Here is a 25,951-nt window from a genome sequence, read left to right as displayed (position 1 = left end):
AACATCATACTTGGCACAACCTCAGTAGCAGAGGAATGGAAGGCAGTGAACACAAACCAAGCCTTTAAAAATCAACAAAGGAAAGAAGGGAAGAGATCCAAAGACCCACAGACTAGTAAAGCAAATGCCTAAGCCTCGTAAATTGATAGAAACTATAATAAAGAGCAGAATTAGTGGTGTTCATATTTGCACAGAAAAGAATTAATATTGCTTTGGTAGAAGGAATTAATCTTTCCAGAACGCATCCACGCTCTCTGAAGCAATTAATTGTAAATTTAGAGTAGTCCAGTTAAGACACCATATCTGAATACCCTTTGAAAAGACACCTCATCAACGGTTGGTTTTGTTCTAAAGAAAGGTAATATAAGCTACAAGTCTCCTCTTGAAGATTCAGAAGCAAGATACAACAGCTGTACGCCAACTGTTTTTGTTATGAAGGGAATATCAAAAGCATCCCATTGGGATCTGACTTAGGACCCACACTCCTCAACACAACGTACACAATTTCACAAAAGGCACCAAGAGTAAAGTTTGTTTGTTAAGGACACAAAATTATTCAAGGTAGTCAAAACTTGAACTCATAGCGAACAGCTATCACACAATCTTGTGGATGACCAAATGCTGAAGTGGCAGGTGAAATCCAGTTCTAACAAATGCAAAAAATACCCTCGGGCAAAATAACAAAACCCCCAAACCTCATCATTATACTTCCATAAAAATAAGTTCCAAATTGCCTGTTCCCACTGACATGTAAAAGACAAGCCAGCTAACAACTTCAGATCAAGGATCAGCCAAGTCATGAAGTACAAAAGAAACGATATCAGAAAAATCAGAAAAGAAAGACACAACAGATTTTTTTTACTATTTCCATAGTATCTCTGTAATGTAATTACAGCTCTGGTCCACCACGATACTATAAAACATAAAAGGGTACAGAGATGTATGCTGTTCAAACCAACTAAGTAAATGCAACGGCTTGCATACAAGGAAAGAGTATATCCATGGAAAGTGTTCATCTTGGAAAGAGAATACAGGATGTAGCAAAGCATACTAGCGCCCTATGAAGTCACGTATAGCTTGGAGAAGATCCATAAGAACAAAGTCACCTACTGCCACAAGCTGCAACAGCTGAACAAACAAAAGGAAGTTTTTATAAAATGTATTATTTAAACCTAGAACTTACTGCTATATGATGCCACAAAGGTTAAAAAGCTCTAAATACCTTTGGAAAACTATTAAAAAAAAAAAAAAAAAAAAAAAAAAACAGAGACAAAGAAGGAGGTCCATTGAGCTGTTAAACACAGTAATACCATCCGTGACCCTTCAAGAAGCTAGTCATCTAGCAACTGTCAGAAGCTGGGAAGACTTAACAAAAGGTGTCATGATCTACTGTTTTTGACACTTTTTCTCCCAGGCATCTATTACAGACCCTTATCTCACATGAGAACAAGGTAAACTTGATCCGAACTTGCATAGTCATCCTTAGTTCGTTACAGTATAACTGTTCATACATTTTTCACCTCCAAAGACAAGTTAGGCAAAACAAATTTGTTATGCTTAGTCACTACAGAAAAACCCTTCCCTAAAACTCTGCTTGAGCAGCAATCCCCCAGATTCTGAAAACCATGAATCAGACTTTGTTTTACAACCAATACAGGATATAAAACCTGAGTTAAGCAATGAATAGTCATATTGGGAGATGCAGAAATATTGACAGAAATTAACTGCCAAAATTTGAGAAAATATTTTATCTAAGTCAGTACAACTGCACCTTTATACCCAAATGGGCAATGCTGACTCAAAACCTTCCACAGATGTACTCCAAATGCCTCCCCAGTATGAGATCTGGCCACCAGGTAATCAAAGGGTGAGTTAGTTCAGCTACAAAAAGCTACTCAACCTTAGCTTCTGTAAGATAAGCTCACAGAAGCAACTCACTCGGCAACTGTACACTCTTGTAGATCCCTGGAAGTGTTCAGAGCCAGGCTGGATGGTGCCTTGGGCAGCCTGAGCTAATAAGAGGTGTCCTGCCCATCACAGGGGGGTTGGAATTGGATGATCTTTAAGGTCCCTTCCAATCCAAACTATTCTACAATTCTATGATAATGAAGAAATGCTGCCACTTGGTCTAAGACTGAACTATTGGGGTTCCCCTCCACAAGCTACACCAGCAGATGTGCCACAAACCATATTCAGCATTAAGAGACACAGTAATGCTAACTTGACTAAATGCACCACTTCAACACCAACTCTGCACCACTTCAAAATTCGCTGGTAATTATGTCTAGGTTTAAACAACAGCAAGGAAATTGGCAAGAAAAAACAGCTCCATATATCATACCAATATTTAAAGTCATAGCACAGAACAGCAATAACATTTTGTTATAAAACTTGTGTGGTATATGAAAACACTGGGTTTTTTTTTCCTTGTTTTCTATCTAAACATCACAGAAAAAAAGAAGCCTTGGTCTAGAAGAACAAGTTATGGATTATTAAACTGACCCATCTTCACAGCTGATAGTGTAGAGCTGAGATAGTTGATATGTCAATTCAAAAGAGGTGAGAGCTTTCCTGTGTGTCTAATCAGACCAAAGAGTACAGCCTATGACATGAAGGCAAGAGGTTACCTGGTACCACACTCTATTATGCATCTAAAAGCCTAGTGCAGACAGTGTCTTAAACGGATCAAACAAAAGCAAAGCCTACTCCCTTGCATGAGAATGGGAAAGCGGGAAGTGCTCTGAAGCCACCAAGCTGTCACCGAGAGCTGTTTGTGCACTGTGGGATTAGTCTTGGAGCAACAGTCAACTGTCACAGGTTTAATCCAGACTAGGACTGCAACAACACAGAGCAATGTGACATTGAAAGCAGTTACAGTAAGACTTTGTTCTTAGGAAACGCAATAGCTAAAAAGCCATCAATACCTGTCCAGAAGCACAAGAGTTTCCATATGCAACATCACGTTTGTTCTCTGTATCTGGAACAGATGGAACAGCGATGGTAACTGTTGGAACGGGTCCAGAGGAGGGCTGGAGCACCTCCCATATGAGAACAGGCTGAGAGAATTGGGCTTGTTCAGCCTGAAGAAGAGAAGGCTGAGGAGACCTTATAGCAGCCTTCCAGTACCTGACATGGGCCTACAAGAAAGCTGGTGAAGGAATTTTCACAAAGACATGTAGTGATAAGACCAGGGGCAATAGGTATAAACTGGAGAGGGGAGGATTTAGATTAGACACAAGGAGGAAATTCTTCACAATGAAGATGATTCTATTTTCTGTACTGCATCTTACGCATCCCTGGCTAAATCAGACCTCTCCTGGAAGGTGTATCCTCCTCCTTCCCACTCAACAACTGTTTGCAAACTCTGACTGCTTTCCAAAATCCTGCTGTTTCCTGTCTTATGAAAAAAAAAAAAAAAGAAAAAAAGAAGTGACACCAGATGCTGCAAGCAGGAAAAAATTAAAATATAAGAAAGTATCATGAAGTAAAACGTGTCGTTCTAGAAGCAGGCTGAAAAGTTATGCAAATCTTTCCAATGGGATGCTCCAGAAGCATTTATAAAACAAAGATGTTGTTCCAACAAGGAAAAATTGCTTAAAAATCTCCAGCAACATACTCTTGGAAAGCTCATGCCACGAGCATGTTATCTTTATGGAAGATAACATTTAGAAGATGACTTTCTCCTACAGGTGAGAAACCCTTTCAGGTACACTGCAAGAAACGTAATGAAAAGCTAACAAATAAGTTCAGACAATATTGGAGTTTTCCAACAGCTCCTATCAAACGATTCCAAGTTAATATAATTTCTAACCCCTCAGAAGTAACAACAGTAGCTCTGAAAATAAACATACAGTTTTTAGATAGATCTGACCCATAAAATGACTATCAAAAAGCACTTTGTTTGGTTTTAAGAACAGACTGAAAATGCATGGTTTATACAATCAGTCTCTCAAGCCGAATTTGTTTTACACAAGCTCCTGCAAGGCTTCTAGAATAGCCTGCCTTATTTCAAACACAGACAGGCATGGCACCCAATATCACACACCTGATAAAGCAATACATGTACAGTATATATTCCTCATATTTAGTGCCCTGCAACGTAAATAGTTTTCAGGTACTGAGACAATAAATTGAGCTATGATATTGCTCTTAAAGCATGCAGCAGTGGCTTCCACAAGACCTTTAACCAGATACAAAAGCAGTTCTTTCCATACAGTTATTCACACCATAATCCCTCAGTTCAGATCACCATTTAAAACGGAGTTAACTACAACATGCTTCAAACAAAGCCAGAACATAACGTCTGGATTGTACCAAAGCAACGCAAGTTCTGCTTCATGGCAACTCATCACTCTAAACTTCACGATCCTAGTGCTCTCAAACTTAACCTACATAATCCTACGTAAAGCTGTTGTGGCTTCCAACACAAGTCTATCTCCTTCCCAGTGCCACCCCGTCACCCCAACTATCGGCCAAGGTATTCTGTCCAAATCTCTTCCAAGCCAAGAGAGCAGGTGAGCAGCAGTGCTCTCTGCAAGCTGCTCGAGCAAGTTCTCCAGTTGTCAAACAAGCCACAGCTCACTGCCTCAAAAGGCAGGCTGCACCTGCTCGCATAAATTCCATTGGAGAGACTGTTTTAAAAACACAGGAAAATGGAGGAGGAGAGAGAATGATGTTGTGAGGGGAATTTCAAGTCCCTCATTAACTTGCAGGAAGGGCACCTGAGGTTTCCTCTTTAAGATACTACAAAGCCTCCACATCCCACAGAACCTAAAGAAATGCACAAAGATGAAAAAGTTGTCTTAATATTAAAATCAGGATTATTTCAAACAAACCTCAATGCACCTCACTTCAAGCATCGTCACAGTTACCTGAGGGCAGACAACGCCATGAAAATATAATCATGTCACTTCGGTAGTACATCTACTGAAACTATTAGTATGCAGGAGGCAGTGAGTAGGCACCCCTTGATAAACATGTATTAACTACTACTAAAAACAGACTCAAACTTCAGAGCAACTACAGGCAACAATTAGGCAGAATTCAATCCAGGTTCAGGGCCTTTGGTAGTGAAGCAAAACCAGCAAGACTATTTGAAGGGCTGTGCACTGTAGTACAACAACACCCCAACAGTTCAAGTCCCTTCAAGGGACACTAGCAGATGTCTGACAGACGTTACTGTATATCAACAGTCTCAGGTGCAGGACTTTGTAGGCCTGTCAATGCTAGCACCTTCCATTATCAGATCTTTTCTCTTAAGTTTGCCCAAACCTCAAACATTTGGACTATTATTATTCCCGTAGTGCACATGCATCATGCTTTACTTTATCATTACCAGTATTTCGTACAGGACTTCCCTATCCTGTCATCATCAGAAGTGACACAGAGAAAAAAAATGTTTGCCAGAATTCAACTATGGGAAATCCAAACCTTGAAACAATTCAGTACGCTTTTCTTTGGGGCAGAATTTTTAAAGGCTCTCCACCCTCCTTATCAAAACTTCTTTCCAAAGTGTTCCAGAAATTGTCTTCTATTAAAAAAAAAAAATCCACCCAGTTTTGACCAGCTTGAGATCCTTTGGCATTTTGTTCATTTCTTCTTTACCTTATACACGTGTTTATGACAGACTGAGCGCGTCAGATTCACAGAGGAGTCCATTTGCAAACCACTGAGCAGAACACTTCCTGGAGGTCTCAACAGTTCAGATGCTAACACCAAAAGAAGGAGCCTCCAGGAGAAAGCACCTGCCCAATTCAAATGCCATGAAACAAAAGCTAGGAGGAGGAGGACCTGGTAGAAGAATGATATTGCTAAGATTAAGTTTCACCTAATTTTAGGAAACTCCTTTCCAGATGTCTGGGCCCATGCGGTCTCCTTTTGTATCCCCAAAGGAACACGCATCCCATCCACCATAGGTCATCCTCTGGAGAGGCTTCAGTCACTGACTATAAAAGGAAGCCTCCACAACTAACTTTGACTGTGGTCCAGGAGACAGAACTGAGAGCAAAGGAAGCGGAGGAAAGGATACTGCCAGAGAGAACTGCAACCTTTGGAAATCCCAGTCCTCCATAACCATGCTCTCAGCTACAAAATCTCACTCTCTCTTTTCCTTCAGTTTTTGAGCCCATCATCCCCTTCACTGTAACAAACTCCATCTGCGAAAGATCAAGGCAATCCAGGTTTTTGCTTGGAATAGTTCTCTGCTGCTTCAGACACCTGACCAACACCAAAGCTGATCTAAAGTACCAGGGACAGACAGAAAAACAACTTTCTCTCTGAGCAGTGATGGCACAGCCTTACTTGCCTTGGGGACCCGGGAAATCAGTGCTAGACAGCTGACGGTAGGCTAGGAATGACAGGAGAGAGGAAACAGCAAGGCAAATCACTTGAGAAAATGTGCACAAAGGAAGCACAAGGACTCAAAACTCAAGTGGGAAAACAAAGCCAACAGGAAAGGGAGAGGAGAAGTAGAAACAGTTGTCACAAGCCTGGTGTAGAAGCCAAGTCCTGTCATCCCTCTGCTATCAACAAATACTTAGGAAATGGAGCAGATGAGACCATGCCCATCTCCTCCCCACCTGGCACAAAGAAGAAACACACACTTAGCACCACTCTCAGATACGTTGACATTTCAGGTGCAGAGGCAGAGCACGAGGGATGGCAGTTCTGCTCCCACACAGTAGCATGCTGCCATAGCGAGCTCCCCCCTTCCTTTAAAATATAGGATCACCTAATGATGGTCTGCATATTCAATGCGCATTAATCAACTATTATCATTTCCCTCAACATCTCTGTCCCCAATTCAGTATACGGGGGCAACTTTGGTCAAAGGATCTATCAGGAAGCCTTTAAAAAAAGGGTTCGACTGTAAGGGTATTTGCCCAGGCTCCAAATCTTTCCCACATGGGATATGCTCCTGCCCACCACATTCTATACATTACTTAGGCAAATCATTTCACTTACCTGGATTAAAAGCAACTTCAGAAAATGAGTCCTGGCTTGCAATTTATGTCCAAAATTAATCAAGTTCGCAAAACAAGGGGGTTGGTGTAGTGGTGGGCAGTGCTAAACTAGTGCTGCCACTGAGCCAGAAGCTTGTAAAACCTACTCCTTTAGATACCCGTGTCATTCAATGCAGAAATCAGAAGGCACGGTTAAGAAGCTAGCAAACTGCACATCTCCTGCTGAAGCCAGCTGACAGCTACAGCAAAGAAATTTAATTCCCTCTGTCACAACACTGCTACATTACTACAAAAAAATCATCTCATTTCATCCGAGTTGATCCACTGCTTGTCTCCTTAGCTGCTCAGACATCAAGGCTTTGAGCTAAACAAGAGTTCAAATGAATTTGAGGCAGCACTACAACTATCCCCTCATTTTGTGCCAGCCCCAGCTCCCTTCTGATCCACACAGTGACCCAATTCAGCGAGAAAGAGAACAGGTTAGTAGGGTTACTTCTACCAGCCCATCTCCGTACACCACCTCACCTTGGACTCCACCACAACTCGTGCTAGAAGAAACGGCAAGGAATAAGCAAGCAATAGCACGAGGCACTGCTGCTGCACTGTCACAACAGGTTTAGGCTACCACAGCTTGGCTTGCAGCACGTTTAGCATTCACAGGTGCAACTGAAGTCCCCAGGAGCTGGGTCAAACTACCGACACTTCAGGCTGCAGCTCAAGCACTGTGAAATAGAGCTAATGCCCTTCCTTCATAAACAGTCTTAAAACCAAACCAAAGAGAGAAAAAAAAAAAGTTTGTAGAAACCTGACACTGCTGTGGAAAGCACCGCAGAACATCCACACAGAAGGTACTTACTCTGCCTCCAAACTAAGATGTAAATTGTATCCAAGAAAAGCCTAAGAACATGCAAGGAACAACTGAACAGCACTGAACAACCTTCCGGCTGAAAACAGGCAAGGTTCCTACAGAAAGCCAGACAATTACCTATTTTCACAATACCCACAGAGGGAAGGAAGGGGCAATAAAGCTTTTAAGTTTCACAGTAAGAGTTTTCCTTTGGTCAAAGCCATAGCAGCATCCACAACAAAACGGATCTGAGATAAGCATAGTGTGCAGAAGATAGTCCATGGTTGTTCTGATTCTGAAATGCTTTTACAATATAGACAAAGATAAGCACCCCACTTACCTACTTATCAGCGGAACTAATAGAAAAGCTGATTTATTTACACCTGTGCAAAAGAAGCCCAAATTACATGCTCTTGAGTGTGTCAACTAGGAAAAACAAACTGCAGCACTTCAAGCTACAATATTCTCTCATTTCTATCTCAAAGCGTACTTCCCTGAGATTTGGGATTTTTGGATTGCTCTCAAAGCACATCTACATTTTCTTTCGCAATTGCTGACAACAGCTATAAATAAAACTACAAACATTCATTTAATTCTTAAAGATACACTGACATTTGAAAACAAGATACTTCCAGCAAGCAATATTAACAAAAAATTAAGAGATAACCATCTTAATAAGCAAGCACAGGCAGGAGAGAAATCAACAAGCTGACAGGCATCTTTGAAAGTGCAGAGCCCTCCAAGCCAACTCATTAAAATAGGCCATAAATAATACCTAAATGTGGTCAATTTAACTATCAGCAGTTTACAATATCAAAGTCAGCTAATTACAACAACTTCGTATCTTAACAATGAAGAATTGCTCTTTCAGTTTAACTGCTAGGTACAGAAAATACTTCAGCTGTATTTATACATGAAAGTTATCTTTTGCAAAATGTTCATGTGACACCAGGGTGAAGAAGTAGCCTAAGGCAAAGGGTGTGAAAATGCATTTTGTCATTTACTTTATGCTGCTCAAAAGCCTGTGCAGTGGGCGGATTTAAATGGCCTATTCAAATAGTGATTAGATTAGTACAGATTAACATCTTGATCCATATTTGTAGTTCAAGCACTTTTCTAAACATTTGGTATCAATCTTTACGAAGAAAAAGTGGGAAATTACTCTGTCACCACACACTTGAAGGCCTTAACATACATGAGAACAAACAATTTGATCAAGTGACATTATATACTATGATTTCTGCACTGAGGCTGCTTTTAGAAAAGACATGGCAAGTAGTTCAAATGTACATTTTGCGGGCACTCAGTGTGGCTAACAAACATATAGAATATGCAAGAAAAAAAATGTTTAAAATGTTCTGCATGGAAAACAAGTTAATTTAACAAATAGGAAGAAATATTTGTGCCTTCTGAGTTAAAACAACTGCTCCTAGGCAGGTTCTGCTAACAGATTTTAGAAGTGGGAACTGCCTTTTTCTTAAACCTCATTTTTATTCATTAATTAAGTGAACAAGTACAGAGGGGTGGAGTGTGATAAATTCCACCCCGTCTCCCAGCCTCTTTGTACTGACTGAATGAACTCAAAACATTTGAATAGACTGATCCAGCTGAAAAGTAAGTAAAGGTCTATTTATTTTAGGTTGGGTTGCTGCTGCCAGAAGAGGAGGTCCAGTCCCCTCCCTCCTCTGTGCCATAGGCGCTCAACTGATCCGCTCAGATCCAGTGCAGGGGGGCAAATACACTGGAAGAAAAAAAAAAAACCTAACCCACCAGATTGGCAGGGAAGCAATGAACAGCTAACTAGGAATCGGGCAGTCCATCTAAAAGTAAAGCAAATGGTGGGTTTTGGTCATATTTCATTAGACATAAACACAAAACACAGCGTAAGCTCACCTAGATGAAGTAAAAATAATAGGCAGTACATGCTTGCTGCCAGAGTAGTAAGGAAAACCAAACACAGAACTGGTGGATAACTTGCTAGGGGTATTTCCATTGCAGTCACACTAATCTAAACCAGGATGCTTCCACAGTCTAACACTCCTTCTCCTCCCTGACCAACCAAATCAACCCCCTCCCCTTTACACAGACAGGTTCTTGAGCAATTGCCCATCAACAGGACTCTCAATAATAATTTATTTAATTCTAAAATTAGAGCAGGAATTCAAATGCCATCCAGCTATCTCATGAAAATACACAGTCCCATTCCTACCAGGTGGCCCCAACACCTCCCTTGCACCAAGCCTGGCACTCAGACCCTGCACTGCAGCAACCTGGCTCACCATCCCATTGCCAGCAGGCTTGGGGGAAGCATAATTTTCTGGTATTATGTTGGGTTCTTTTGCTAGGGTGTTGGGTTTTTTTTGAGGAAGGGGAAGGTTGAATTTCTATGGATTTATTCAGCCAGGTGGCTTCTGAAGACAGCTGGCACATGTAAGAATGAGCACAAGATGAAATGGCCACGGCAGGGAAGGCAAAGGAAAACAAAGGCACTCTCCTCTTGGCAGCAGTGACCGCTTAAATTGGCTCACATTGTTACACGCATATTCACCACCAGTTACTGCTACATCGGACCACCAATAATCCAACCACCAAATATTTTTCTGCGATTTCAACTGAAATTTCATTATCCTGGCTTCAGATGAAGCTACTCAGCATGCAGCTATGCACAGCCACTCAGCACCCCTGGAAGCTCTGCTCCGCCATCCTCAGCTGCTGCCAGGCAAGCAAGAGAGGGAAAGCATTTTAACCAGCACTCAAACCATGTCTTGGAACACTCAAGAGTCCCTGTTCTTAAAATTTTTCATGGGGGGGGTAGAACTTGACACTATATATATATATATATATTTTTTTTTTTAATATACATATATATATATAAAAAAAGGAGTGTTAGAACTTTCAGTACAGAGACCAGAGTCCTATGTAGACAAATCTCAGCACACTTCAGTTACCCTAAGAACTGAGGACTACTTATTTTGTTCTAATACTGCAAATGCCATTAAAAGAAAAATGTCCCTCACACCTCCCCCCTCCATTCATCTGCTAAGTGATCTGCATGAAAGAATCGAACCTGTTAAGGCCCCTTTTTGGAGAGATGGAAGAAGATGGGGGGGAAAAGGGAAGGGATAATGTAATTAAATCTAGGGCAGTGGTTTCTTTTTCAGCAGTACCAGCCTAAGAGGACAAGAGCTACTGGCACTTCCAGCTAACTGAAATCGCAAGAACTCCTAAGCTGTCTTGTGATGAAGACAGAGTGGACATCACGTGGAGAAGACTTGATCAGGCAGTAACTTCACAAGTTATTTAACAAGTATATATTTGGAAAAAACTTAAGCGTGTCATCACCATGTTCTCACTAACTACTACTAGTCCACTCTCTGGTAACCACTCTAAGGCCCTTCTCCTTATGAAAAACAAGTCAGTGGTAGGGACTAGAAAATAAGAAGGTAGGGGTAGAGAAATAGAAATTAGATAGATAGGTAAATAGCTGGGTAGGTGGCTAGCTAGGTAAATAGGTAGATGAAAAAAATCACTCAGTTAAGATGCCCTTCCCAAACAGAAGTACATTAGCGAGTAACAGCACATATTTGTTGATGGGTTTTTCCTCACTCTCTATTTTTTCCCCTTTATTACTTCACCACATAAGGCAGTTGCAGTACTGCACTCTAACTTTCATAGGGCTAGTGATGCAAGTCACATTGAGGATTTGTATTGGAGCAGGGGCTTGGCTCAGTTTTTAATGTTTTGTTTCTAAATTGGACTCAAAGCATCTGTTACTTAATAGTTTCTAAATACTCCACTTCATTCAAAGAAGTGCAGCCAACTGGATGATGAAATGGAGCAACACTCTGCGCAAAATACACAACAGCCAAAAAACTGGAAGAAGTCTTTGACTTCAGTTGAAGTTTGGGGGAACGGGGCGGGGAGAAGGCTCAATGAGGATTTCATCTGCTAAATAGGAGCCTCTAGCCCCAGTCCTTCAGGAAGCACAGGGTACTCCAAGGACACCTCACTCCCTCCGAACTGACCCCAAAAGGCAAAAGGCAGCAGCCGTGCTGCCCAGCCTGGCTCTCCCCACTCCCCTCAGCAAGCACTGCCAGCAAGCAGAGCCACCTCAGGACACCAAGCAGGCGGACCAGAAGGGACATCCCTCTTCTCTCTCCGTGCCACCAGTGCTCAGGCTGATGTTATCTGCACTTGGCCCACAAGATGGCACTGACAGAAAGACTTTGGTCCCTCTTTCTTCCTCCCTTCTCACCTCCCTCTGATACCAAACTCACCACTGGCACTGGAGCCATTCAGAGAAGGACCACCACCTACTGAAACATCACAGCATCTTCTCACACAGCTGGGTTTCCCTCCTCACCTGCTCTCAAGTTACCCAACCAGCTAGATCCTGCTGGCTTCATCACACAGGCAGGCAGCGGACTGAGGCCACATAGCTGAAGACAAATTATCTTCAGTAACAAGAGCCTGAGATTGTCAGCACTACAACTTTCTGTTACCTAGAATGCTTCAGTATTTCCTGAAAGATATAATGACCTAGAAAAAGCTAACAGTGTCGAAAAAAAAAAAAATAATGCTTCCCACACAAGCAGACTCCAGCTCTCAGTCAGAAGAGTCTGTGACAGGACCAGCCCAGCATCTGACAAAACATCTTACCACAGCTAACTACAGCAAAAGTAGAGGGTTCAAGCTGAACCATGTGAGAGCTAGAGCTATGTGGATATTCAGCTGAACACAGTAAAACAAGATTAATTCCCCTTAAGGAAAAACAAAAAAATTGCTGTATTCCACTATGCCTTTTCCTTTCAATTACAGGAAGCGTGCAAGGCACTTTTCTCCTCTCACCAACACAATCTTGTAAAATCAAGCTTGTGAAACCCTTCTCCACAGCGGAGTGTATATCACCTTCCCCACACATGCCAAGATATTTGCATGCAAGTAGAACTTAGGAACAGCTGGAAGCATTTAAGAAATCAGAGCAAGTCACAGAAGACCTAGGTTTGATATTGCATTGTTTTCACATAACTGAAGTGATTTATGTTGACTCTTAAGTCCCAAGTAAAATCAAAAGAACATTCTGCTGAGATCACAGTAAACAAAGGCAGCAGCCTGGTTTGTGCAGCTGGACTCACTTCTGTGTAATTCTCATCTCAGGTAATTTTCAAAGCAATTGTTCTGCTAGAATTCCTCCCTTGCCAAAGAGATACAACACAGTCATTGTCACAAGAAAGTTTTCCAAGTTCCCATGGAGACCAAGAACAGTCATCTCCTAAATTGTGGAACGTACTTCAGCTATGAAGACCCTATTAGTCCAAAAAACATAAGTTAAAAACATACAATGCTACATCATTAGATCTGCAGGTACTGAAGTCGCCTTCATACAGAATATCATTGCCTATAAAACTCCGTATAGAGGGTATATCTTTTGTTCTCCTTCTGTCACACATCGGCTTGGGAAATTCAGCTGACACCTAATAACAAGGTAACCATGTTCAGTATACAAAAAACTTGCACTCTAAGACTCCATGTTACCTACATGTCTATTTTCAGTACTTTGCCACCTAAAAAAAAAAAATCTCATTAGAAGTTTTCAAAACTATTCAATAGAAGGGGGGAGGGGAGCCAAACTTCTGAAATCCAACTTCACAAGTCATTTGTAAAAACCACAACAGCAACTAACAACAGCATAGCCATCCTTAATGAAGGAAAAAGGCAGGCAGGTCCTGGTGTGCACACAGACCTGCCTTCTGAAACACGCTTCACTGTTCAGCACTGAGCTCACAGCAGGTGCAACACTGTCCTGATGCCATCGCCATTCCACTCTCTCACACTCCAACCTGCTGTACCTGCTGTCACTTTCTTGCTGGGAAGGACAGAGCAGCAACCTGCTCCGCTCCCAAGAGCTGCTTTCACAACTGGCATCCCTACTGCCCCTGCACAGCTTGCCCCTTGCTTGAGACTAATCATAAATTCCTCCTCCCACAGCACTCACCCTTCAAAAAACCAGCAGATGAGCCCTTCCTCACCATACTTCAAATCAAAGAGCTGGAGGGCAGGAAAGGGCCAAAGAAACCAGAGCACAAGAATTCCTCTGACAAGTCAGGAGAACAGCATCAGTCAGCAAGCAGCCTCTTCTCCCTTTACTACCTCAGAGACTCGGAAGCTCTGCCCTAAAACCTTCCTCCCCTCCAGCCCTCTCTACCCACCCTTTTCTCCCAGTTTTCCCATTTTCTACACTTTCCCTCACATGATTAACTCCTATCAAAGTAGTGCTAAAACCCTTTTGTGAAAATATTGCTATATTTGAGCATAGAAGTACAATGCTCAAATCTTCTGTGCATTTTAGATTAATAGTGCAATACATTTTAATTGCTAGATGAAGGTTCGTTTTATTCTGGAGATCCAAATGAGCACCGCAAATGAAGCAGTTACACAGAAGCCTCTCCCAAACCACAGAGCAACTCTTTCACAAAACTACTCTGAACAGATCTACACTAGATAACATTTACAGCCAAGTACAGTGTGTCACTGCAATTTGCCTTGTATGTACTGACCTCCAAGACACGACTGAAACATTTTGAATGTATTCTCATACGCCAGACTCAGGCCCTCACGCACAAGCAGCAAAGAAACAGATCTGCCAAGCAGCAAAGAAACAGATCTGCACTCGTGGCAGATCCATCATGCCAGACACACTCTGTACATGCATACTTGCTTATATTTTTTGCATTAAAAGTATCACAGCAGTGAGTGATATGAAAGAACTGGCAGGAATGGAAATACATACAGACCAATTAAAAAAATTTGAGTTATTTTTCACTTGGGAAATATTTACTATAGCCCTTAAGTAATCAAAAAAAATACTGGCACATTCCCTAGCCACACTTTTTACACTACTCCTTACAGAGGTACACGCCTTTAATCTGTTTTTGTTATTTGCTAGCTTTTTGTTCTTAAAGTCTCCTTAAAATTTTTCCGCATCAGAGGCTTTTGAACACATACGCCATTAAGGAGAAGCATTCCTCCTATTTAATGAAAGCCACTGGAGTCATTTCAGTCAAGAAGCGATAGCACAATACCACACTGCTGGCAATGCAATAGCCTTGGCAGAACCACGAGAAATAAGTTCTCATGGGAAGAGAAGGAAAGTCTAAGTGAGCAAGGAACAGTGTAAGGATCTGAAATGCTACCTTGCACATTGGTGTTTTAGACTGGATACAACTGTAACAGCTTTCGACACTACCATTCCTCCGTGTCCAACACCAGATGGCCCTGCCACTCTGTCACCACCTCAGCTACCACGGCACCATGCACGAATGGTACACGAGATGAGGAGTTGGTCTGATCTTAAAAAAAAAAAAGACTTTTTCATAGAATTGTTTGGTTGGAAAAGACCTTCAAGATCATCAGGTCCAACAATACTTGTCCACTACTAAACCATATCCTCTCATCCTATCACCTGGTTACTTTGGAGAAGAGACCAGCACCCAACTCACTACAACCTCCTTTCAGGTAGTTGTAGACAGTGATAAGGTCTCAGCCTCATTTTCTCCAGGCTAAACAACCCCAGTTCCCTCAGACACCTCTCTTAAGTCTTGTTCTCTAGTCCTCTCCACTAGCTTTGTTGTCCTTCTTTGGACATGCTTCAGCACTTCACTTTCCACCATTCTACTTGTAAGACACCCTGAAAGTAACATTCAAAGGCTTCTCCTCAGTGGGAACACAAAGAAATGGTAAACACAAAAAAATATGCTCACAGTCCTAGACCACCATATTGTGCATCATAAGAATCCATCATATGATAAAAACAAACCATTCCATAAAAGCAAAATAAATAGTCAAGTAACAGAATCTTCCTGTCTTAGAAAGGTTCGAAGACGTGCTAATATCACCTTCCAATCATGAAAGTCAGGCTGTACTTCTCTATTACACATGATTGAAAAAACAGACCAAAAAGAAAAGACACAAGAACAAACTGCACAAAACACTGATTTTTACAATTCTCATTTTAACACAACAAAAGGATATAAGGGGGGGCGGGGCGGTAGTCATGTCTTGGAGATCAGTACGTACAAGACAAGTTGCAGTGACCTACTGCACTTCGCTGTAAATGTTATCTAGTAAAGGTCTGTTCAGAGAACCTTTGTGTACAATTAGAAATCAGAGGAGAAGGAATACAGTAGACTTACCTTTAATAACACATATCAATTATTTGTACAATTTTCCCCTTTCGAAAAATCTACCAGTAAGATCCAAGCCTTCAAATAAAACTTTCCAACATGTGGTTACTTTAAGCATTTCCAAAACTGATGTTTATGACAAAGAACCATGAGGGTGTTCACCCATGGCATTCGACAGCACACCTTCTATGTCAAAAAGGCATTCTGTTGCAATAAAACCAAGATCAAACTTAAAGAAAATATTGTGCTTGACAGAAAAACAAACAAAAACAAAAACCAAACAAACAAACAAACACAAAAACAGCAATCCAAACACGGCCTGGAAAGAGTAGGTGGGGGATTAAATTTCTGTCTCATCATAAAACTGACTATAGCTCTTCAGCACTACAATCCTAGTCATTCCTAATTCACTAACAAGTGACAGCTAAATCCACCTATGCTAGCAGCTTAGCTCTACACTCTCCTTATACAAACGGGTCTTTGAAACCCAACTTGCAGAATACCTTTCTGAAACCACAATGGTAGTAGAGCTGTAGCTGTAATGATCTAAAGAAGTATGCAAGGCTCAGAGAAAAGGAGCATCACTTAAGAGATGAACTGCTATGGTTAGACTGGGTGTGAGGGAAGAAGACAGACATGCAAACTCACTCTCAAAAGATTACCTGGTCTAATAGAATGGCATTGGCACACCTTACAAACTTCTCCCCAAGACTACAGCTGTATTGTAGACATTTATAGACATTTTTTGTATCTTTATATAATTCATAGCTCTCGAGATTCTGAACTTTAAGGGCAAATTCCTTCTTGTACAAAAGATTTAATAATAAACAAACAAGGGATCTTCACAGACTGCATGAGACTGCCAGATTTGCTTTATTTCTTCTTTGGTTAGTTTACTATAGAATTAAAATCCTGGGTTCGGCATTGCTGTCTCTGTAATAAAATGACCATCCATGATCCAGAAAAGGTTTTCAGATCCATGGCCTGTCTGTCTTTGTCCATTAGTTGGCTGTTATTTTCCCTATCAGCATAAAAGTCAGAAATATCACACATGCTTTTATTTTGAGAATCCCGTTAACATGAGATACTTACAGATAAGCAGACATTAATCTCTTGCGTGATGAAAGCCAGCAGAAAAGTGCTGCAAGACACTACTCACCAAACTTGATCATGTAAGGCTTGGTATGGTTCACAGGATATATCAAGCATTCTGTCCTTTAAACAACAGGCACTATCACAGTCTGTTATTAACCTATTTTTGCTTATTATTCTACATTTAACTGCTCCCCAAACCCCTCTGCTGTTGAGCTACATAGTGATTTCCCTAGAGCCTCTTTTTGGCCCTGTGAGGTGTCAAGCAGCACTGGTCAAAGAACGAGGTAAGACTGCACCATATTCACGAAGCTGAAACGCCCTTGTAAGACAACAAAGTGGAGTAACACAACACAGGTACAAGATAATTATTACCGCAATTAGGGCTCAGATAGGAACAAATGCTCTGCGACCATTACCTCTGCATTTTTGTCTCTTTTGCCAGACTTCTGTAGAAGACTCTGTATACCTGTGGTGAGTTCCACCTCAACTACATGTACCCACTCAGTCTTCTACAACAGAGTCCACGACATACAACTGTCTAGAACCCTGTATTGAAAAGCAGGTCACTCTTCTCAGAGGGGAGTACAGTTCAAAGTCTTCCCACCCAAAGATAAAACAGCTTTTAGTGCAAAAACAGTTTTTAGTGCAAAAACAGCAAGAGCAGCACACAGAAATACCCTCTGCCTAAGGAAAAAGCACAGAGTAAGTTGTGAACAGACAACGTAAGCAGCTATTCTGTAGCCCCTTCTATCTACCCAGACATTCATCGCAGGCAGCGAAATTTCACAGCAGAACGAACTACTCAACACTATATTTATTCTAAGAAAAAAATAAGAGTTTCCAGAAGGTAAAACAATATGGGGTTGCAAATTCAGTCCCTAGTTGAGGTCTTGGGAACATTTTTTTCATTAATGGGTCTCAGCTCTATGTATCTGCATAGAGCATAAAAAAAACCCCAGTATTAAAAGTAATTAAAAACACCAATATTTGCAGTAGATTCTTCTAGTTATTCCTTGAAGCTTGCTCTGCTTTACCAACCCAGATTTCATCTCACAAAAGGATTGCTGAAAGCTCCAGACTAAGCACTCTGTTTGCTATTAAATACTTAAACAAAAAATACCAGGGAATGCAGGAAGAGAGACACTGGTTCCTTTGAGGAATAGCAGTCCTTCTCATGAGAACTTGAAATACCCCTTCTCAATATCCCATTATCTAACAGCCCAAACTTGTTGGGAAGTAAGAGGAAGAAGATAAGAACAACTGTCAGACACCAAAAGATTTCCAAACCCACAAAGTTTCTCACTTCTGCCTCTTATTCTTAGGGTAGGAAGACAATACTAATCATGTTCTCTAATAAAAAGACGCCACAGAGGAAAGCATCCCAAAGAAGCCATCTACTACTGTGCAGCTTTCCATTAACCATATCAAGTTCTCCATCATGCCATAACAAAGTATCCAAAGCTGGAACCATATAAAGCTCCAGAGCAAAGCAAAGAGCTCTGATACAGTTTTGTACAAATACAATTCTGCTACTTCCAAGATAAGTTCAGATCTGCAAACAAAACATGCTTTGTGCAATGCCGAACCTAAGCTAACTGAACCAGCCCCATGTTCTTACCACACTCACAAAACAACACATAGAGAAATCACCTGAACCAACTATATACAACTCAGATTCAATGCTCAAATACACCTTGTAGAGCAACGCAGAACTACACATTGTGCAGTATTTTTTAGGAAAAGCACCACATTAGTCCACAGAACAAGGTCACATCTCCCCACACCACCTCAGAGTTTACACCAATACCTGCATTATCCAAACGTTTCTACTATTTAAGATACCAAGTACACATCCACCAACTTTGTCAAGTACTTACCATTAACTCTTGATTAGCAAATCCACCCTCTGTGAAAATATCTCCCTCACTGCTTCCCAGAGACACTCTTCACACTCTTCGCTCAACACAATCTCTAAACCTGATCATGACTAAGGAAGCATTACGTAGATGCTGCTCAGAGGAACTATGGCATCTCCCCAGTTCACACAGTGAGGAAAGGCAGAGATGACCAGGGCTGACTCACACCTTGTTAAAGGAGACAGGAGAAAGAGCCCAGGATCAGCAGACAGCCAAGAGGCCCCTGCCAGCTACTCACTGGTTGAAACCAGGTTGCCATTCCTCTCATCTTTGGCCACAGCTAGGGGGCTGGAAAACTTAATGAGAAAACAACAGGGAACGGCCAACAGGCAAGCTGTAAATACACACACAAGAGGCTCCACACGCCCAAGCATTTGCGCTCCCTTCCTGCCAGACTCTCAACTCTTCTGGTAGGTTGGGAATAATTCCTGTTCCAACATGCTGAGCTGGAAGCTACCTCAGCCAGTTATCTCCATGTAAGAAAGGAGTTTCCGGCAATCTTGCTGAGAAGCGCCTGAGGCCAGGTTAACAATTTGACTAAGCCGGAGGATATTCAGGCTCTCAGAGTAAGACCAAAATTATCTTTTCTTTTAATCATTTTTCTTCACTTTCTCATCACTCCAAGGAAAAGAGCTGACAAAAGCTTTCTGCAGCTACAAAAGACAGACCAGACTGCAATGATGTGACTATTCTCAGACAGTCACAATTGGGGAAAAAAAAAAAAATCAAGCTTAGTGACAGACCTGCTGTAGGAAGTGAGTAAGGGGGGGGGAGGAGACAGTCATGATATTAACCCTCCCCCCCCTTCTGCTTTAACAATTGCAATACTTAATTTATTTCTAAATTGAGATTTGAAGTGCCTTCCTCCCCAATTCCCTCTAGCTCATGCACATTTACTACTTGAATTTTCCATCAGCTCTCACACACAAATGCTCGAGACATGAAAAACTCAATGCAGCCCTAGGAAAGGCAAATGGAGAGCGAGCTGCTTTAAAACAACACAGAACGCTTGAGCCAATGCAATGCTCACTGCAGAACCTGGAAAATTTTAGAACTCGATTTGGTTTTTGTCTCTTAAACTCTAGAACATTCTCTGTTTATTTGGGTGGGGGCAGGAGGGGAGAGAAAAAGGCAGGTAAGAACGCAGAGCGTTATTTCACAGGGAACAATGCTAAAAGCTGTCTTAATTTCCGTCTTTCTTCATGACAGAACCTAAGATTAAACCCAAGTCCTGTAAGCATCATTAATTTCACTAATGATACTTCACTACTTAGAGGCCTCAAGAAAGCAATCAGCGTCTTTTTAATGATATTCTGTTACTGCCTGGCAAAAGTACAGGCAGGACCAGAGGCACTGTAAGAACCTGAGAATTAATTAAGGCAACACTCCGCTAACAGAAGCGCTAGAAACCATTTCTTCCACCCAAAAAAGAATGCCTCTAAGAACTGAAATTACAATACTTCTCACTTTCCAATGCAGAGAAGTCACAATCTGTTTATAATAGCACTAGTTCCTCCCCACGCACGCATATCAAGTAAACCCGACAGCAGTGTGTACTTGCTATAGCTAAATATACTGGGAAGATAACCGCCTAATTCGCAACCCTGTGAACGCATGTTGGGAAAAAAAGATGGCAGTGTGCTGGGCTTTTATGTAACATGAATTTAAATAGAAGAAGCAGCACCTACAATTTTTTCCTTAATTAGTATTTCGTTTGGCTGTTACTGGCTTCGTTTCCGCAAGCCAACCCCAGCGCTTCAAATACAGTTGCGCAAATACATCAGATGCAATTTATACCTTTATCACCAAGATTCCAGTTGAATGGAAAAGCAATGATTTTATCCACAAAGGAGCTGGACAAACCCCCAAGCCTGACGGATGGGGAGCATCCCTGATAGGGGGATAGGGTGCACCTTACCCAAGCACTGGGAAAGGAGGGGCAAGGTCCTTACCTGCTCCAGCCGAGCCATCCCCACGCCACCCAGAGCCACCGGGGAGGCGACCCCGGCTTCTCCCCCCGGCTCGTAGCCAGGGAAGGGGTGGCCGCCAGCATCTCCCAGCGGGGCACAAAGGGAGGCAGAGACACTCCCCCGCCATAGCCACCTCCCCCGCCCCCGGCACCCCCAGCCCCGCACCGCCGCTCCCCACTCACCTCCAGGCGGAGGGAGGCACCGCAGCCCCGCAGGAACTCGCGGATGTTGCTCAGGCACTCGCCTTCCGTGCGCGGCTCCGGGTACACCTGCAAGAGAGGAGCCTCAGCGCACGCACCGCGCAGCGACCGCGCAGGGAGCGGCACCGCGCAGCGCAGGGACGGGCACCGCGCATGGAGCAGTAACGCGCAGGGACCGCGCAGCGCAGGGACGGCACTGCGAAGCGCCGGAACCAGCACCGCGCAGGAACCCCCACGGCACCGCGCAGCGCAGGGACCGCATGGGGACCGCGCAGGGACGTAGCGGCGCAGGAACGGGCACAGCGCAAGGACCGCGCAGCGCAGGGACCGGCACCGTGCAGCGCGACGCGTGGCACCGCGCAGGGACCGGCTCAGCGCAGGGACCGCATGGCACCGCGCAGAGCAGCATCCCCCGCGCCGCCGCTCCTCTCACCTCCCCCGCCGGTCGCTCCCAGCGAAGCGGTTGAACCGGGAAGTAAACAGGGAGCACAGGAAATGGCGCGCGAGGCCGGAGCGCGGGGAGGGGCGGGGGGGGGGGGGGAGGCGCCGCGCGCGGAGCGATGGCGCCGGGGCCGCCCCGGGGCTGCCGGTGTCCCGCGCTCCCAGATCAGCCCCCCGCGAGCAGCGGGGTGGGAAGAAGGAAATACATCGGGAACAGCATTGGCAGAGGCTGCCCTAGGCGAGTCCCCACCCCTGGGGCGGTTTAGAACACGGGTAGTTGAGGTGCTCAGCGATGTGGTTTAGCAGTGGGCAGGTGCGGCTGGACTCGATGATCTCAAAGGTCTCTTCCAAGCAAACGTTAGGCAAAAAAAGACCTTGGAGATCATCAACTCCAACCGTACCTGTCTATTACTAAATCATATCCTCAAGCACCTCGACCACCCGTCTTTTAAACACCTCCAGGGATGGGAGGCGACCCCCTGGGCTGCCTCTGCCCGATAACCCTGTCGGTGAAGAAATTTTTCCTCATATCCGATCTAAGCTTCCCCTGATGCAGCTTAAGGCCATTCCCTCTCATCCGATCACCCATCACTTGGGAGAAGAGACCAACACCCGTCTCAGTACAACCTCCTTGCAGGTAGTTGTAGAGAGCAATAAGGTCTCCTTCCCTCAGCCTCCTCAAGGCTAAACAACCCCAGTTCCCTCAACCACTCCCAGTAAGTCTCGTTCTCCAGCCCCTTCACCGTCTTCATCGCTTCAATTTTATTATTCTATGAAATGCTCCAAAGACGCCAGTGGAAAACTATCAGGGCCCAGAGTTAATTTCTTCTCTCACAGCACAAGGGAAAAGACTTCAGTGAGGATGAGAGATGGAGGCTACCTTTTCTCAGCTCTGTGACTGCAGTGGCATTTTTGACCAACAGAAGACAGAAGCGTATGGGTGACAAATCTAAAAATAGCCTAGCATTTGTATCCTGCCATAAATTCAGTGTTAATGATCCCATAAAAACTCCAGGGAAGTGGTGGAGCCTCCTTTCCTGGACACGTTCAAAAAATGTGTAGGCTTGGCACTTCAGAACATGGTTTAGTAGACACAGCGATGTTGGGCTGACGCTTGGACTTGGTGATCTTAAAAATTTTTTCCAAGCTTAATGTTTCTATGATCTACCAATTTCAGAGTCATGTGTTAATGAGCTTTGTTTATCTGTGCTATTAAACAGCCTCAGTCTCTTCTCACCCCTGAACATAAAGCAACTCCACGACAAGTAAAAATTCTTGATTGAACTTACCAGTGAAGAGCTTTTGGCAACACAGCCATGTGCTCTCTGCAACCACATTCAAACTGCCTTCAGTTCAACCTCTTCCGTGGAAGCATAGACCTTCCTCAGAAAAGCAGCCAGCACCATGGGCTCGAGGGCCATACCTTAATTACCAGAGTTTCACTCAAATTCCATGCACACATAAGCATAATTTCACAAGAGAATCACAGAATCATCAAGGTCAGAAAAGACCTCTAAGATCATCAAGTCCAACCGTCAACCCAACACCACCACGTCTACTAAACCATATGCTGAAGTGCCACCTCTACACATTTGTTGAAGACCTCCAGGGATGGAAATTCCACCACTTCCCTGGGCAGCCTGTGCCAATGTTTGACCACTCTTTCAGTAAATAAATTTTTCCTAATATCCAATCTAAACCTCCCCTGGCACAACTTGAAGCCATTTCCTCTCGTCCTATTGCCTGTCACTTGGGAGAAGAGACCAACACCCACCTCACAACAGCCTCCTTCCAGGTAGCTGTAGTGAACGATAATGTCTCCCCTCAGCCTCCTCTTCTCTGGAACAAACAGCCTCATAGAAATCACTGATTTCTATTAAGTAGTTCAGCAAACAAATAACTGCCCAAACTGAGCACTAAGCAGACCTGCAGCCCTGGACATGTTTCTTTTGGAAGGGGAAAGCCTAGCACAAAAGTGCACTGCAAGTCACTGGAAGTTAACATTGCAACGCATAGCATCGTGTCCTTTGAAGATGCATTACACTCAGAAGATTTGTTAAATCTTGCGCTAGAACTAGGGGCAACGGGTATAAACTGGAGAGGGGCAGATTTAGACCAGACATAAGGAGGAATTTCTTCACGATGAGAGTGGTGAGGCGCTGGCACAGGTTGCCAGGGAAGCTGTGGATGCCCCATCCCTGGGGGCGTTCAAGGCCAGGTTGGATGGGGCCTTGGGCAGCCTGATCTAGTGGGAGATGTCCCTGCCTGTGGCAGAGGGTTGGAACTAGATGATCTTAAGGTCCCTTCCAACCCAAACTATTCTATAATTGTAAGATTCTAAATGCACACACACGTCAAGGCTACATAAACTCACAAGCATAGTCCATTTCCATAGCATTGGGAACTTCAAGTAAGGCTCACTCCAAACATTGCATCAAGGTGAAATCAAGGTAGTGCCTTCCCATAGGTTTATATGGTATCAAGGCTCTCTCTGACCCTTTTGTGGTACCACAGAAACTAACAAATACAACAGCACAAGGTGAACCTAGTATACAGAAATTTAAAACATAAGTCACCATCACTTTCTAAACACAAAATTCAGATGAGCTTTAAATCAAAGCCACTATTTCATTATACAAAGAATTTGGTAGCAATATGAGTTGAAGAATTTTCCTCTCCTCAAGAAAGCACACACTACACCCCTCAACCTCCTCAAATTGTTTGGTACTATGATAAACCACTGTAGTTTAAGAATAACCCTTTTACTACTGAAAAAAAAATCAAAGGGAATGTCTACACAGGTACAAAAGGTCAAAAGATGATCTTACTGAATTCACAAAGGATATAAGCAGTGAGAGAAGCCTCCCGGAAACATCCAGATAGTCATCCTTCTTGCACTGTGCGTGTCCCTGCCCATGGCAGCGGGGATGGAATTGGATGATCTTCAAGGTCCCTTACAACTCAAACCATTCTACGATTTTATGATTGATTTTGCTGATTTCACATTTATTGCTTGCTATATTTTTTGATTATTCTGATTTATTTACTTAATTCTGCTAAGAAATCTCAAGCTTAGTCAATCATGCCAACATCCCTTGTTAGAACGGGTCCCTAGGAATCCCATTATTATTTCCATGTTGATGCTTCTAAGTTGATGCTCCCTTTTCCATATTCCTAATAGTTAAACAATAAATACATAATTGCAGTTTATAGCTTACTTCTTAAATTATTTGCATAACTGATTTTTATCTCCCTTTATAGGACAGACTTCCTCACCTTCTTTTTGTGCCTACTGTTTTCTTGTTTGCTTCTACTTCATCAAGGCCTCTTTTCATTCTCAGAAACCTTCACATTACTTCTACTCCCTGAACAAAAATAACCTCTAACAAGAAATCACAGTAAATCTAGATTTCTCTTAAAAGAAAGAAATGTCTTGCCTCACTGACAACCGCTTTACTCGCTCCTCCTGGGTCATGAGAAAACAAGATGGTGACCAAGGCAGTAAAGCCCCTCTCACAGTAGAGGAGGATCAGGTTCATGAACACCTGAAGAACCTCAACATATGGGACGTGAACTCTATGGGACGTGATGAGATGCATCCCAGAGTCCTGAGGGAACTGGCAGATGTGGTTGCCAAGCCACTCTCCATGACATTTGAAAAGTCATACCAGTCAGGAGAAGTCCCTGGTGACTGGAAGAAGGGTATCGTTGTGCCCATTTTTAAAAGGGGTAGAAAAGACAACCCTGGGAACTACCGACCTGTCAGCCTCACCTCCGTGCCTGGGAAGATCACGGAACAGATCCTCCTAGAAGCTATGCTGAAGCACATGGAGGACAGGGAGGTGATTAATGGCAGCCAGCATGACTTTACCAGTCATAAGTCCTGTATGACCAACCTAGTGGCTTCCTACGATGGGGTAATGGCAGCAGTGGACACGGGTAAACCAATGGATGTGATCCATCTGGACTTCTGTAAAGCCTTTGACATGGTCCCTCACAACATCCTTCTCTCTAAATTGGAGAGATATAGATTTGATGGGTGTACAGTTCGGTAGATAAAAAACTGGTTGGATGATCATATTCAGAGAGTAGTGGTCAATGGCTCAAAGTCCAGATGGAGATCCACGACTACTGGTGTCCCTCAGGGGTCCATATTGGGACCGGTGCTGTGCAATATCTTCATCAATTATATTGACAGTGAGATTGAGTGCACCCTCAGCAACTTTGCAGATGACACCAAGCTGAGTGGTGCAGTACCACAGTGGAAGGACGGGATGTCACCCAGAGGGACCTGGACAGGCTGGAGAAACAGACCTGTGAGAACTACATGAGGTTCA

At 43.2% G+C, this 25,951-nt stretch overlaps 1 protein-coding gene across 6 annotated transcripts in view; it reads right to left on the bottom strand.

The window, feature by feature from the left end:
- The window catches only part of ARHGEF7 (Rho guanine nucleotide exchange factor 7), a 131,482-nt gene that overhangs the window by 92,110 nt on the left and 13,421 nt on the right, over window positions 1-25,951 (bottom strand). For 4 of the 6 annotated variants that reach the window (XM_054064681.1, XM_054064697.1, XM_054064714.1 and 1 more), the window contains exon 2: window positions 21,156-21,242. In XM_054064681.1, coding sequence (XP_053920656.1) covers window positions 21,156-21,242 — 87 coding nt within the window. Of the gene's footprint in view, window positions 1-21,155; window positions 21,243-21,507; window positions 21,578-21,606; window positions 21,673-25,951 lie in introns of those variants that run through there. The other 2 variants (XM_054064729.1, XM_054064691.1) reach the window with 2 other exon arrangements.

Source organism: Cuculus canorus, chromosome 1 (genome assembly GCF_017976375.1).
Source record: "Cuculus canorus isolate bCucCan1 chromosome 1, bCucCan1.pri, whole genome shotgun sequence".
In the NCBI taxonomy this organism is placed as follows: Eukaryota; Metazoa; Chordata; class Aves; order Cuculiformes; family Cuculidae; genus Cuculus; species Cuculus canorus.
This window is presented reverse-complemented; position numbering and strand designations above follow the sequence as displayed.